At 43.7% G+C, this 14303-nt stretch overlaps 1 protein-coding gene across 2 annotated transcripts in view; it reads left to right on the top strand.

Annotated features, from left to right (window-relative positions):
• Positions 1 to 14303, top strand: part of NIBAN1 (niban apoptosis regulator 1) — a 74060-nt gene that overhangs the window by 33649 nt on the left and 26108 nt on the right. For both annotated transcript variants that reach the window (XM_072866523.1, XM_072866522.1), the window contains one exon: positions 793 to 960. In XM_072866523.1, the coding sequence (XP_072722624.1) occupies positions 793 to 960 (168 nt within the window). The remainder of the gene's footprint in view (positions 1 to 792; positions 961 to 14303) is intronic.

Below are 14303 nucleotides of genomic sequence, written 5' to 3'. Positions count from 1 at the left end.
GAGTGATGTGGAGCAGCCCAAGGCTGCTTGCAGGCTTCCCATGGCTCTCCCTTCACAAAGAGTGGCTCAGTTAGTCTTTTATGGCCCTTCTCCCCTTCTGTGCAATGCTGAAGACGCTCCGAGATGAACCTCTTGTGGCTGGGCTCTCGATGCATGGCACTGAGACAAGATTGGGTTTGGTCATCTGTAAACGGTGTGTACAGCATCCCCTGTGCACAGTGACTCAGGGCAGGTAGAAACTGTAGATACTTAATGCTTTCTTTGCTTCACCTTCAAGGGCTTGAAGTGTCAGTTCATAGGGCCATCTTGCAGTTGTGTTTGGAAACCCTGGAGACAGGGACACTGCTGCAGTTCCTACATGGTTTAATGCAGTTCGTTTCTATATGGAAGAGCATATGCTCCTATATGGTGTCTACGTGGAAGAGACCAGAGCTGCCCACTAACTTACTTATTTGCCATGAAAACCTTTTCCCTAGCAGCTAAAGCCCAAGGAATTTCTTGGAAATTTTACCAAAAATGTGTAGTTTATGGCCACCTTGAATACAAAACAAGAGGACATCAAGTTGCTGTGGTATAATGTAAAGGTGTGGTTGGTGCCTGCTGAGTTTGCCCATCCCAGCTGTGTCCCCCTGCCCGCTATGCCCTGTTGCTTGGATCAAGAAGGAGACTTGATTTTTTCCCGTCTCATGCTTTCCTTCTAGCGAAAGTCTGTTCTCTCTGTCATAGCAGAGGAAAAGAGCCAAAACCCCAAGAAATGTGCATATTTCAAATGGAGATGTGTGTTTTGTGTAGGGTCGAGTGAGAAGGAGGTCACTCAAGCCTTTGTTCAGCTGCCAAGGGAGTTCCCAGTTTACCTGTGGCAGCCCTTCGCCCGACACAGCTACTATTGCTTCCCGGAACCAGAAGCTCAGCGGCAGTTCAGCGCTGTGCTGGGGGACTGCGTGAGACACTCAAACCATGGTGAGTGCAGAAAGGGCCTCTTCCTGTGCATCATTCACCCCGGTGACGATTTAAATAGCTATTATAGTACAAAAGCTGTAGAAAAATGCAAGTCACTTATGAAAGATGCTTGGCTTTCAGTGTCTTGAGGATTGCATTAACATACCTAACAACTTCTTCTTGCTTTGCTGGGAGCGAAGTTAGGTGGGATTTGAGCTGCAGTGCAGTAAGCTTGGGTAGAAAACATGGGAATGGCTTTGAAAGTTCCCCTCTCTGTCAGCTCATCTAAATCCAGTATCATGATACAAAATCATACAAATGTTTACTAAATATGGCATGGCAAACTCTCACCTGTGTTTGCAAGCTTGACAAATGCATCATAGATATAGTAGACCAGGTTTGTACAATGTGGAGGGAACGCAGTCTCCCAATACATTTCTGTAATGTTATGCATGTATCACCAATGGTCAAACGTTTGATGTTTTCTGTGGGTATTTAGATGGCAGCTCAAGCCCCAGCCATGGTTAAACCTTGTATGTGGGAACATGAATGGTGTAAAACACAGTATTGATTGTTTGCACAAGGGTAAATTTTAAGTCTCGCTTTCTGAGCTTGTTAGACTAGAAAGCTTTAAAAAAACCAAACTCGTAACTTGCTAGGATTATAAAACCAACCTTGCTCCCACAAAATTGGAAGAGCATTTATGAGTTGTGTCCTTCAGAAAAAGAAATGCTTTCCTGTTTTTCAGATTACTTTTCTCTTTTTCCATCAAGATGACCTAGTTCCCCTGCTGGTGTTCAGGCTGTTACATGCCTTTAGTGTTGCTTTCGAGTCCCATCTGCTCCTGTTGCCCTTGGTGGAAGATGGGAACACTCAGGAACTTCTCCAGCAATCTCAGATACTTGGGCCTGAAGCCCATGCTTGTAGATAAATGAATTGAGAGTGCAGTGTGTGAACGGTCACTGTTATTTACAGAAGTGGCTCCCAGTGTTTTTTTTTTAGCTGTCACTTTTGCCTCCTGGCCATCAGCTTCACCCCATTACCCTCAGACAGCTGTCTCACACTGTCCTTCCCGGATCCTTCTCAACTGCCGTCTCTTTTCCCTTGTCTCCACTGCCAAAGACATTCCTGGTCTCCTTTAGGACTCCATTCCCATGACGAAAACACACATTACTGTATTTCTAGGCAGTTCCCTAAGATGCAGTTATTTGCGTGGTGCTCAATGGTGGTTGGTGGCAGGTGCCTTCTTCACAGGACGTGCAGGATTCTCGGTCCCAATGCTAGCCAGGTGGTGTACACTCCCCTGACATTTGATGATCCCCTTTCCAGCTCGTTTCCCAGCTCATGCTGAAGGTGGTGAGATGCAGCATGCCCTTCTAGCGCTGACAGCCTCGTACAAACTGGAGGAAGCAGCTCCAATGCAATTCTGTGTAGGTTTGGAGAGGCTGAGGGCTAAAACACCCTGGTAAGCAAATACCCAGTCACGGGGACTATAAAGACTATTTCATGGCTAGATTAACAAGTTGGAGGCATCAATCTAGAAGGAACATGCCTTCAACTGGCATTTCCAAATAGCTTAAGTCTCAATAAATATTCCCTATATAGCTGCCAGAGGAACCCCAATTCCCATAGCATGCCCGAGGGCAAATCCTGCCTCTGATTTTCGGTTCTGATTAGCCTGGTTTTAGCCACAGCGGTCATACAGTATGAAAGCACTCCGGACTTTGGGAAGCCACCCCTTTGCTCCTCACCGAGGTTTGGTAAGAAGATGGGGATACAATCAAGTTTTCCTGGCACTGTCAGTCCTCCATGACTTGAAGTCTGTTCATTAGGTTCGGGGTTTTTAATTTCTCTCTTCTGGAGCAAGTGTAACAGGCTTGACAAAGCTTTTGGCAGCCTTTTTTTTTTTTCTTAAAGTTCAGCACATCACTCTAGGGGCCAATTCTGAATTGGCAGAAGCTAGGACTAGATGACCTAATAGGTCTTTTTCATCTCCAATCCCTGCAAGTCTGTGTTTTATTATATTTCATATGGCTCAGCCATTGCTCATCTATGCATCTGTTCCAGGATTTCAGCTTTTTCTGTGGTCAAGTTTTTATCTGACAGAAGATGCTTAGTGACACCGGAGTGCCTTCATCAAGGCCTATCCTTTCTGTCACATTATTTCTGCTCAACAGACTGATTGGTAGATAAAGACAGTCTGGATTAAGACCTACTGCTACACTGGTAAAAATGAACAGGTTTTTACAGCTAGGGAAATGAGCGCCCATATTTTCTGGATTTCTTGGAGTTATACCATCTCCTAGAAACCTAGGTGCTGCAAGTGGAAAAATGATCACTGACAAGCACCCCAGTAACCTTCACTCTGCCCTTGGAGGGAACTTCTTCAGGGTTTTTTTCCAAGGACTTCATATTAATCTATGTTTTTTCTCACATGACTGAAAGATGTTACTTTATTAATACTTTTTAAGGCCTTATTTGCAAACAATTCTGCCTACAAAAAACAGGTATCTGAACAATCCAACAAAGTTATAGACATGTGCAGCAATACTACAGGTAATAAGGCTCATAATATAAAAATTGACTGTGTGTTCTTTTATTAAAAAAAATTGAAAAGAGAGAAGAAATGTGAAAAATCCTTCAAGTTCAATTGTGGGATATAATCTAGTGGGATAAGGAGCAGCAGCCAAGGCAGCACTTGCCCCACCTCTTCTAATGCCGAGTTAACTTTTGCCAGGGCAAATTTGGCAAGGACAGGAGAAAGACAGACGTAATGTCTGATCAGAAGTTGCCTTTCTGTCTTTTCTATAATCTACCACTTCTGGAAGGGAATATATCGCACTGGGCTTTAGCCAAAAACTTGGAGGAGTTTACAGTTAAAGTCTGTTTTCTCCCAGGAAGCAGAATTAAATACTGTCTCTTACTGAAGAGAAAACTGGAGTGAATCAGCGTTTGGTCTTGTGATGGGAGCCACCCTGGCATTCAGCTATTTCCTCTCTTTAGAGTCCCTCTGTTATAAATAACCAGTCCAGCTTGTGTTTCTGGGTTTTCTGGTCAGAACTCATGGTCAGGAGAATAATTACAAAAGCATTTGGATTTAGTGATCACTGCTTGCAAATGTGATTCAGATGTATGGATTGTGGGTTCTCCTCCCCCCCTCCAAATTTTCCTATTGTGTTTGACCTTCCTTTGTATGAATTGATAAGGGTTTGCAGTTTGAGAGGACAATGATTTTCTTCATTATCAATAGAATATGTAGATGTTTTGCACCCTTCTTGAGTACAGTTTGAATAAAGCATATTTAAAACCTTTAAAATGAGCCTAAGCCAGTCAGGACCTGACTGGTCATGGCTTTAAAAATATGCTAGCAGAAGCGGACGCATACAGTGAGAGTCTGTGAATTACCCTGACTCTGAAAGTTGATTGACTGATTAATCTGCATACAGAAATCATCCCAGTTCAGTGATTCATCTGGGCAGCTCCCGCTTTGCTCTTTGCAAGTTGGCTTTCATGATGCCTCAGGATTTGGGGAGGAGATAAAATGCTTTTTTGGTTTTAAGCTGTGAGGTTGTGTGATTAAGGGCTAATTAATGAAAACACAAGTGCCCAGGGAGCAGCAATGAACCCCAACAAACTGATGGGTGCAGAGGGGACCCCGACCCGGCTGCCCTGGTGCTCAGGGGAGGGGGCTCAGCTCACAGTCCCACTGTGAAACCCACCCTGGTGGGCCACCAGTGACTCTCCCTGACCGCCTCGCAATCTGCAGGGCTGTCATTGCCTAAGCTGGTACAGGACTTATTATGGGATGGAGGGGAAGAGCATTTGGGGATTGTGTAAAGTGTATTATGGGTTGTTTTCCAGGAGACTGTGGGAATGTGCGAGATTTATTATGGGATGTTTAGGGGAAGGACCAAAGGTGGGAAAAGGGAAGGATCAAAGTGGATTGTAAAGGAACAAGCATGGGATAACAAAGGGAAAAAGGGGATAAATGGGGTCAGTTGGGTGTGAACAGGAGGCTGGTCAGTACGCTTGTCCAGTCAAGCCCCACGCTTGATCACCACAGTCTGCCCTGTCTTCTTATTAAACTCCACTTCTAACTATTTTCCAGGGTGAGGGTGCTCTCCAATGTGTGTGTTGGGTGTGCCAGAAAGTAGAGAAGGAGCCACGGGGTCATGAGGACTCCATATGTTTGAGGTGCCAGCACCTGGAGAGATGTGTGTGAGAGGTCCCAGTGCCAGCAATGGGAGAAGGGACCACAGAGCACAGGGTCCCATAGGTGCGGGGCCATCATCTGGCGAGACCAGAGTGCTTTCCTAATGAGCTTCCACCAGCTGTGCATGTACATAGGCTTCACTCACTAGCAAACTTCAAGCTGGACTATCTGGCAAGTAGGAGAGGAGGTGTGGGAGCCAGTGATCAGAGACACCATAGGACTGGGACTGGTACTGGAGGGACCATACGTCCAAACCAGCTACTGAAGAGACATGGGGGGCTGAGAGTTACTGCTGGGGGGAAACATATGTCTGGACCTGCTGTCAGTGGGGACAGGTGGGGAAGGATGTAATGAGAGCTGCAGCTATTGGGCTACCAGATTTTGCAAATCTAACATAAGCCATACTTACATTTGATTCTCTTTTCTGGCTGAGTTTGAGTCAAATATATTTCAAAATTGCTTTTCACCATTCACTGTGTGACCCTTCTGCTGTGAAAATTAATGACTGTGTAACTTTGCTCCCAGGAAAAAAAAGATGACTGTAAATTTGCATACTCAGTACAGAGGTGCTACTATCTAATCTTGGCCATTATGTCAAAACTGCTTTACAGAAGCTCCATCGAAAGGTTCCTTCCCTCCAAACTGTTTATTTTTTACCAACAGCTTTGTAATTAAGGACTTCAGTGGGCTGCATTAAAGAACATTATGTGCAGCTCTGAAATGCCACAATTCATTTCTCATTGAATTTATTACCTAGGCATAGGGTATAAAGCATTATAATGGGCATATTTGCTGATTTCAAAGCTTTTTGGCTGTGATCAATGAATATGATAAGTGAAAGGGTGAGTTAGTTAAATTACATAAATGTTCATATAGAATGATAACATTGAGGGGAGGGCTCTAAATGTAGAACAGGTCAGCCAAAAAATGTTCTTTGCAGAAGAACAACAAGCCAACAGATACAGAGGAGTCAATAATAAAATATGGTGGTGTAGAGTAATACAACCTAGTGATGGCTCTTGATAAATATAATTCCACATACAGAGAAGAACATACAGTTCTCTGGGTACAGGGCTACACAATTAAATTTTCAACATTCGCTTTGCTGGGCTGTTCCTTGCGCCGGAAGACATTTGCTGTATTTTCCCAGGGCAATTATGTAGCCTTCGCTGTTTTAGTAAAACTGACAAATAAATGTTTCAAGTGACAAATGTTTCAAGGCAAAAGATAACTCTTGTAAAAGATGCAGTTTCAAGGATTACTGGAGAACTTTTGCTTTCTGATCTGAGCTTAACTGGGACGCATTTACAGTATACTACATGTGGCCTTGCTGGCTTTAGTAAATAATTAGTATAGTTGACCACATTCAAATTTTTTATACCTAAAGATCCTACATTACATCATTATATAAAATGTATTACTATATTTGTTAAAGTTTTGATGATTCATAATTAATTCAGGAGAATAACAGCACCTGACAAAAAATATATATCCTAATACCACTTCCATATCAACTTCCCCGCAGAAGGGGCAGCAAGAAGGAGAATTTTTTGCCCATAATACTATTTTTTAACTTTCCCTCCCTAAGTTTTGCCTTAATTGAGTTTTTCTTAGGTTGATAGGGAGGAGCTGCTGACCATTCACTGTTACTTCCAGAGAGCCTGTTCTTCTCTAGCATCTGTGGAGGTCAGACCTTCATCAGTGTAGGATTTTATGCAACACTTAGCTTTAAAAACTTTATAGAAGCTGTGCTTGAGTTGTGATGGCTGTGCTTGAGGAGATGGCTTCATTTTTTCCTCCAATTTCCTAAACCGCTACTCCCAGTTTAGATGTGGGCTGTAGCATGCTATTCATTGGTTTGTCTTTATCTCCATGATCCCTCCACTTTCATCCACAGCTTGGACTTACTTTGGATCCCTCTCCATCCCCATTTTCTTACTGAAACAGTGAGAACTGCACACCTTAAATTTTGGGGGAAATTTGCTGCTGAAATGGCCACCTAACCCCCAATGGACAAGTGCTATCAGTCCCAGAATGGCAATAATGAGCAAAATGCTCAAAATATTCACAGTGCTCTAATGTTTAGCATTCTCCAGTTTTTAATCCTTTACGTTTGTATGCCCTGAAAATCAGACTGAAGTTTCTTCCAAATGCTTATTTAATTTTTTGTTATTTTAGGAGGTCTTCTCATTTCCTCTATGAGGTTACCAGCTATTGTGTTTCACTTGGTATTTGTTGTTAAAAATGAAGAAGCCTGACCACTTGGTGCTGGGATAGAGGGAAGTCTGTGTGAGGAGAAGGAGAATACAACTAGCTAATTCTGGGAGATGCAGAGTTTCACTTCATGATTTTATTTTCTTTCATCTGGTTTGATTTCACATCCTTATCATGATAATCACCCTCATGACACAGGAAGCTGGGGGACTTTCAAAACCATATCCTGTCATCTCCAATTTCACCAGAAATAAAAAAAAAAATGAGAGAAATAAAATACATTAAAGAAGTACAATAAAGAAATACATCAGGTAAGAGAGAAATACAAAATGTACTTTTAAGCTCATGCAGGGCATTCTGTCACAGCTTGGCTATGTCAGGACAACTAGGATGGCTTCAGATATTTTTTCTCCATCTCTGGCTTTTAGGGTTGCCATTAGCTGTGTCCACATTTACTTTTTCAACTCTAAGTTTAGCTGGCAGGTGTTTTTCTCATAATTATTTCTAGCTTTCCTATGGTACATGTATATAGTACATGTAGGGCTTACCAACTCTTGGACTATAATTAAAAATAATTACTGAAGCGTTGATACAAGGTTGAGAAGATGATGTTAAATACTTAAGCTGAAGGATATATATCTCCATATACAGAGCAAAGCAGCTGTCATGAGTCCAAATAGTACTTTGGAAAGATTTTTTAGTCTTCATGTTGCAAACAGGTTGGCATTTCTTCTCTGGAGAGGTCAGCTGAAGAAAAGGATTTTCTTGTTGCCTTTTTCAGATGACGTGCGGAAGGACCGATTAAAGTAGAACTGAGGAGGAAATTGCTTTTTTTGATGTTAAAGAAAAATGTCCTTCTGCACTGGGATGAAGCAAGACCTTTCTGAAGGTTTGCCTGATAATTTGGGGGTGGGAAAAGGTACAAATGAAGACAGAGTATTCAGCCTGTTGCCTGCCTGACTCAAGCCTTGGCTTCTCTCACTGCAGCTGCTGCACTTTGATTAATTAACCACTTTATGGTTAATAAGATCAGATCTCCTGTGATCCACATGGTTGGTCTTTCACCAGACAGATATCTGAGGTCTAGTTGGACTTTTCAAAACTGGTGTGCAAACTTCCATAGAAATATTAATGCTGTCATAACATTCAAACCCATTTTGCTATGAATATCTTTGATGAGGCTTGTGGGGTGATAAAAAACCCATGAAATGTTTTAGGACATACATTTCTTTGTATAATTTAGAATATTTTCCTTTAAGACTTTTTCCTCTTTCTGGGATGTTTTTGTTCTGCAACATCATTTCCTTCATTCAGCATGGCTTTTGCTTTTCCAGTAAGTGTACTTGCCTATACTGTAGTTAGGATTTTCAGTCTGTAGGAAGTATATTCATTCTGAAACACCAAGATGATTAATGTGCTGAAGTCCTAATTGCGATTACGTTCTTCCTACCTCTCACCTCCACGCCTTGGGCTGATTCTCCTTTTCTTATATATTACCAAGCATGGGGTGGTGCAGAAGAGCCACAGCCTTGTGCCCACCACCCAAGCCTATTTTAGGAGCCGTGAAGATACTCATTTGTGTGGGTGTAAGGTTGTATTTGGGCTCCAGCTTCAAAGTTCAGCAGCAGAAAAATTTTCACCTGCACCAGGAATATGGTAGCTGGTTTGGAAAGTGCTTGGAAATCGTCAGAGATAAATGATAGTGTGTGTTTATATGGTGCACTCATGTTTTAGACTATGAAACATGAAGCAGCTGGTCCCGGCAGAGGGAGGTACCTTGTAATCTGTCTTGTGCTGCTTTGAACAGCTTTAATACAGGCATTGCATGCTGCAAAGCAAATAGTTAAAACCCACTGAATGTTGGTTTGATGGTCTCGGAGGGAACTTGTGCTGCAAAACTTGATTTGCTATAAATACAGCGTATTATTGCAGGGTTGTATCCTGTTTGGAAATGACCTCATCTAGCTTCTGTTAGTGGTTAGCAGCTTTATACCACATGATCTATGAATAATATGATAGTACATTGCTCTTAGGAAAACATCAGAGCTGTAAGGTTGATGCTTCTCAGACCCAGGGCATTATACTTCACTTCGTTCTCAATTTGGGTAATAATATGACAGGACTCCACTTTGTAAAAGTAAACAGTGTGTCCTTTTATTCAGAGGATCATTTCTAGAGGTTCTGTAGCTGTGTTACAAGCCCTGTGCAAGCTATCTTTTCCTGAGGTCCAGTTCCCAAGCTTTCCTCATCTCCCCAGGTTCAAGCAGATGGATTCACTTTCATTTTTTTTACCAGTGGTCCCCTTTGGGTTGGGACCATTTGCTTATTTTTTGGAGACAGAAATTTCCAGAATCTTATTTTTTGGAGTTGATGACCATGGACTTTCTAACCAACTTTCTGTAGTACCTTAACAAGCAACAGCTCTTAAAATGCACTGGGAACTCAGGTGGTCACTTTTTGCCTTCTGACAGTGTGATGATCCGATGGTCTTGCTCTCTCTGAGCCCTTCTCTGTGTTCTGTCCATTGTCCTCCGTGTGATGATATTACTCATACACCTCACAGTAGAAAGTTGCTCATCATTAAATAGAAACTGTATGAGCAACAGATAATAATCACCACAGTCCCTACCCACAGCAAATAAATCCCAGGCAGGTATTACCAGAAATGCTAGAAGAAATGCTATTGCAGGAAATCTGTGCTACAAAGATCACTCTTAGAAAGGGAAATCGTTCTTTGTCATGCTCATTTTTTTTTATTTGATGGGCATCCCCTAACTGTGGTGTTGGGAGGTTAGCAGAATGATTCCATAATTGCAGGAACGTCCCTTATTCTGTGATGTTCTCTAGCTGCCTTCACCCCAAATCCTTCGATGGCTGGCAGCAGGCAATAGGTTTCTTTGAAGTACCAGTACAAGAGATGGAAATGTCCCATGTATTTAGATGGTTAAGACACCACACTTGTTGAAGATAGAAGCCTTTTCTTTCAGCAGCCTCCCTCTGTCTTGGGGTTGTGTATTTTCTTTTTTACCAGCTTTTGTTTTAAAAGAACTAAGTTTTGAAAGAGCACGCTTAATGGAAAGCAGAGGAAAAAAACCAATCTAAATATATTTGAAAGAAACAGATGCCAAGGTGAGAGGGGGATCACTTGGAAGGATAAGAAAATTGGGAAAAATCTTATTTGCATTTTTTAGCATGAAATCTATTCCATTGAGGGTAGCAGTGCCCAGTGGAAATAATAAGTGGTGGAAGCACCATCCTTTGAGACTGCTAAAACCAAAGATAAGACACTTAAAATTCCAAATATTTTTCAGCTTTATCTGCCTCCTACTATCTATTTGTAGCATCACAAGAAGGAAGGCCCTTCACTGATATCTATACAGAGATTTTTCTTGTCCCAGGAAAATGCTATATAAGGTGATCAGCAAGAAAGAGCTACAAAATAGATGTTTTGGCACTGCCTTCACCTGAGGCAGCTTTCCACCAAATAGATGAGGAAGCAAGGAAATATTATTGTGAGATCACATAAAATTAAATGCAGTTTCTACTAATTTTTCATATTCCAAAAATTACAGTAAGTGACAAATATTCTCCCCATCGGTGAAAGGCCACCAAACTCGACTCTCTCCACCTGGCTGAACACAGTGACTTAAGGGATAGGGGGCAATGGTGACAACTTCCTGCCGGGCGAAGCAGGCGCGTCTCCTCCGTGACTACCCCACCTTCGCAGGTGCCCTTGCGTAATAGGTATGAGGCTCTGCAAGTGGAACTGAACAATGACAAGGACAATGGTTCATCTAGGTGTTGGGTTGATGGTTGGACTAGATGATCCTAGAGGTCTTTTCCAACCTTAATGATTCTATGATTCTATGATTTTGTGATCTAGCTTGGAGGTGTTGCCAAGGTTAAGTCAGCCTACGCCCTGCATCAATACTGCTTCCATAAAGGAAAAAAGACTGGTCATTGTCATAGGAGATTCCCTTTTGAAGGGAACAGAAGGCCCAATATGCAGACTGGACCCACTTCTTAGGGAAGTCTGCTGCCGCCCTGGGGCCCGAGTAAAAGATGTGAAGAGAAAACTTCCTACCCTGGTATGGCCTCAAATTATTATCCATTATTGATTTTTCAGGTAGACAGCGATAAAGCTGCAACTAGAAGTCTGAGGGCAATCAAGAGAGACTTCAGGGCCTTGGGACAACTGGTTAAGGGATCAGGAGCACAAGTAGTGTTCTCCTCTATCCTTCCAGTTGCAGGGAATGATGAGGGAAGAAACAGGAAGAGCCAGCAGATCAATACCTTGCTCCACGCCTGGTGTCACCAGCAGAATTTTGTGGTTTTTGATCACGGGTTGGTCTACACAATACCAGGTCTGCTGGCGACAGACAGGGTACACCTGTCTCAAAGGGGGTTAGCAGGGAGTTAGCAGGGCTCATTGAAAGAGCTTTAAACTAGATTTGAAGGGGGAAAGGGATAAAACCAGGCTCACTAGAGATAAGCCTAAGGGCGGCACACCAATGTTTGAGGGACGGTGTGCTAGCAAGGTCTTTCAGTCTGCTGTCTCAGTGGAGGTAGGGGATGGAGATCCATGCAGCAGCAAAGACACAAGGGTTATGGATGTGTTAGAAACCATGGAAGTGCCTGAGAATGGTCACGTAGGAATTAGGGGTTTCTCCCCTGCAAAAGGTGGCAGGATCAATAGCCCAACTGAAGTGCATCTACACCAACACACACAGCATGGGCAACAAACAGGAGGAGTTGGAAGCTATTGTGCACCAGGAAAATTATGATATAGTTGCCATCATGGAAACATGGTGGGATGACTTGCACAACTGGAGTGCTGCAATGGATGGCTATAAACTCTTCAGAATGGGTAGGCAAGGAAGGAGAGGTGGTGGGGTAGCCCTGTATGTTAGGAACTGTTTTGATTGTCTAGAGCTTAATGATGGTGATGATAGGGTTGAGTGTTTATGGGTAAGAATCAGGGGGAAGGCCAACAAGGCAGATATCATGGTGGGCGTCTGTTATAGACCACCCAACCAGGATGAAGAGGCAGATGAAATATTCTATAAGCAGCTGGGAGAAATCTCACAATTGCTAGTCCTTGTTCTTGTGGGGGACTTCAACTTATCAGATGTCTGCTGGAAATACAATACAGCAGAGAAGAAACAGTCTAGGAGGTTCCTGGAGTGTGTGGCAGAGAACTTCCTGACACAGCTGGTAAACGAGCCAACTAGGAAAGGTGCCCCGCTGGACCTGTTGTTTGTGAACAGAGAAAGACTTGTGGGTGATGTGATGGTTGGAGGCTGTCTTGGACATAGCGATCATGAAATGATAAGAGTTTTCAGTTCTCGGAGAAGTAAGAAGGAGGGTCAGCAGAACTGCTATCTTGGACTTCCAGAGGGCAGACTGTGGCCTGTTTAGGAGACTCATTGACAGAGTCCCTTGCGAGGCAGTCCTGAAGGGCAAAGGAGTCTAGGAAGGCTGGACATTCTTCAAGAAGGAAATCTTAAAGGCACAGGAGCAGGCTGTCCCCATGTGCCGAAAGACGAGCCGGCAGGGAAGAAGACCAGCCTGGCTCAACAGAGAGCTTCGGCTGGAACTCAGGAAAAAAAGGAGAGTTTATGACCTTTGGAAGAAGGGGCAGGCAACTCAGGAGGACTACAAAGATGTCGTGAGGTTATGCAAGGAGAAAATTAGAAGGGCCAAAGCCCAGCTAGAACTTAATCTGGCTACTGCCGTAAAAAACAATAAAAAATGCTTCTATAAATACATTAGCTAGAAAAGGAGGGCTAAGGAGAATCTCCGTCCTTTATTGGATGCGGAGGGAAACATAGTGACAAAGGATGAAGAAAAGGCTGAGGTACTTAATGCCTTCTTTGCCTCAGTCTTTAACAGTAAGACCAGTTGTTCTCTGGGTACCCAGCACCCTGAGCTGGAAGACAGGGACAGGGAGCAGAATGAAGCCCCCATCACCCAAGGGGAAATGGTTAGCAACCTGCAACACCACTTAGACACACACAGGTCAGTGGGGCCGGATGGGATCCACCCAAGGGTACTGAGGGAGCTGGTGGAAGTACTCACCAAGCCCCTTTCCATCATTTACCAGCAGTCCTGGCTAACTGGGGAGGTCCCAGTTGACTGGAGGTTAGCAAATGTGACGCCCATCTAGAAGGGCCAGAAGGAGGATCTGGGGAAATACCGGCCTGTCAGTCTGACCTCAGTGCTGGGGAAGCTGATGGAGCAGATCATCTTGAGTGCCATCACGCAGCAATTACAGGACAACCAGGTGATCGGGCCCAGTCAGCATGGGTTTATGAAAGGCAGGTCCTGCTTGACTAACCTGATCTTCTATGACAAGGTGACCCGCTTAGTGGATGAGGGAAAGGCTGTGGATGTTGTCTACCTAGACTTTAGTAAAGCCTTTGACACCATTTCCCACAGCATTCTCCTGGAGAAACTGGCTGTTCATGGCTTGGACGGGTGTACTCTTCGCTGGGTAAAAACTGCCTGGATGGCCGGGCCCAAGGAGTTGTGGTGAATGGAGTTAAATCCAGTTGGTGGCTGGTCACAAGGGGTGTTTCCCAGGGCTCAGTATTGGGGCCAGTTCTGTTTAGTACCTTTATCAATAATCTGGATGAGGGCATCGAGTGCACCCTCAATAAGTTTGCAGATGGCGCCAAGTTGTGTGGGAGTGTTGATCTGCTTGAGGGGAGGAAGGCTTTACAGAGGGATCTGGACAGGCTGGATCAATGGGCTGAGGCCAGTTGTATGAGGTTCAACAAGGCTAAGTGCAAGGTCCTGCACTTGGGCCACAACAACCCCATGCAATGGTACAGGGTTGGGGAAGAGTGGCTGGGAAGCTACACAGTGGAAAAGGACCTGGGGGTGTTGTTTGATAGCTGGCTGAATATGAGGTGGGTGTTGGTCTCTTCTCCCAAGT

This window comes from Ciconia boyciana, chromosome 7 (genome assembly GCF_034638445.1).
Source record: "Ciconia boyciana chromosome 7, ASM3463844v1, whole genome shotgun sequence".
NCBI lineage: Eukaryota > Metazoa > Chordata > Aves > Ciconiiformes > Ciconiidae > Ciconia > Ciconia boyciana.
This window is presented reverse-complemented; position numbering and strand designations above follow the sequence as displayed.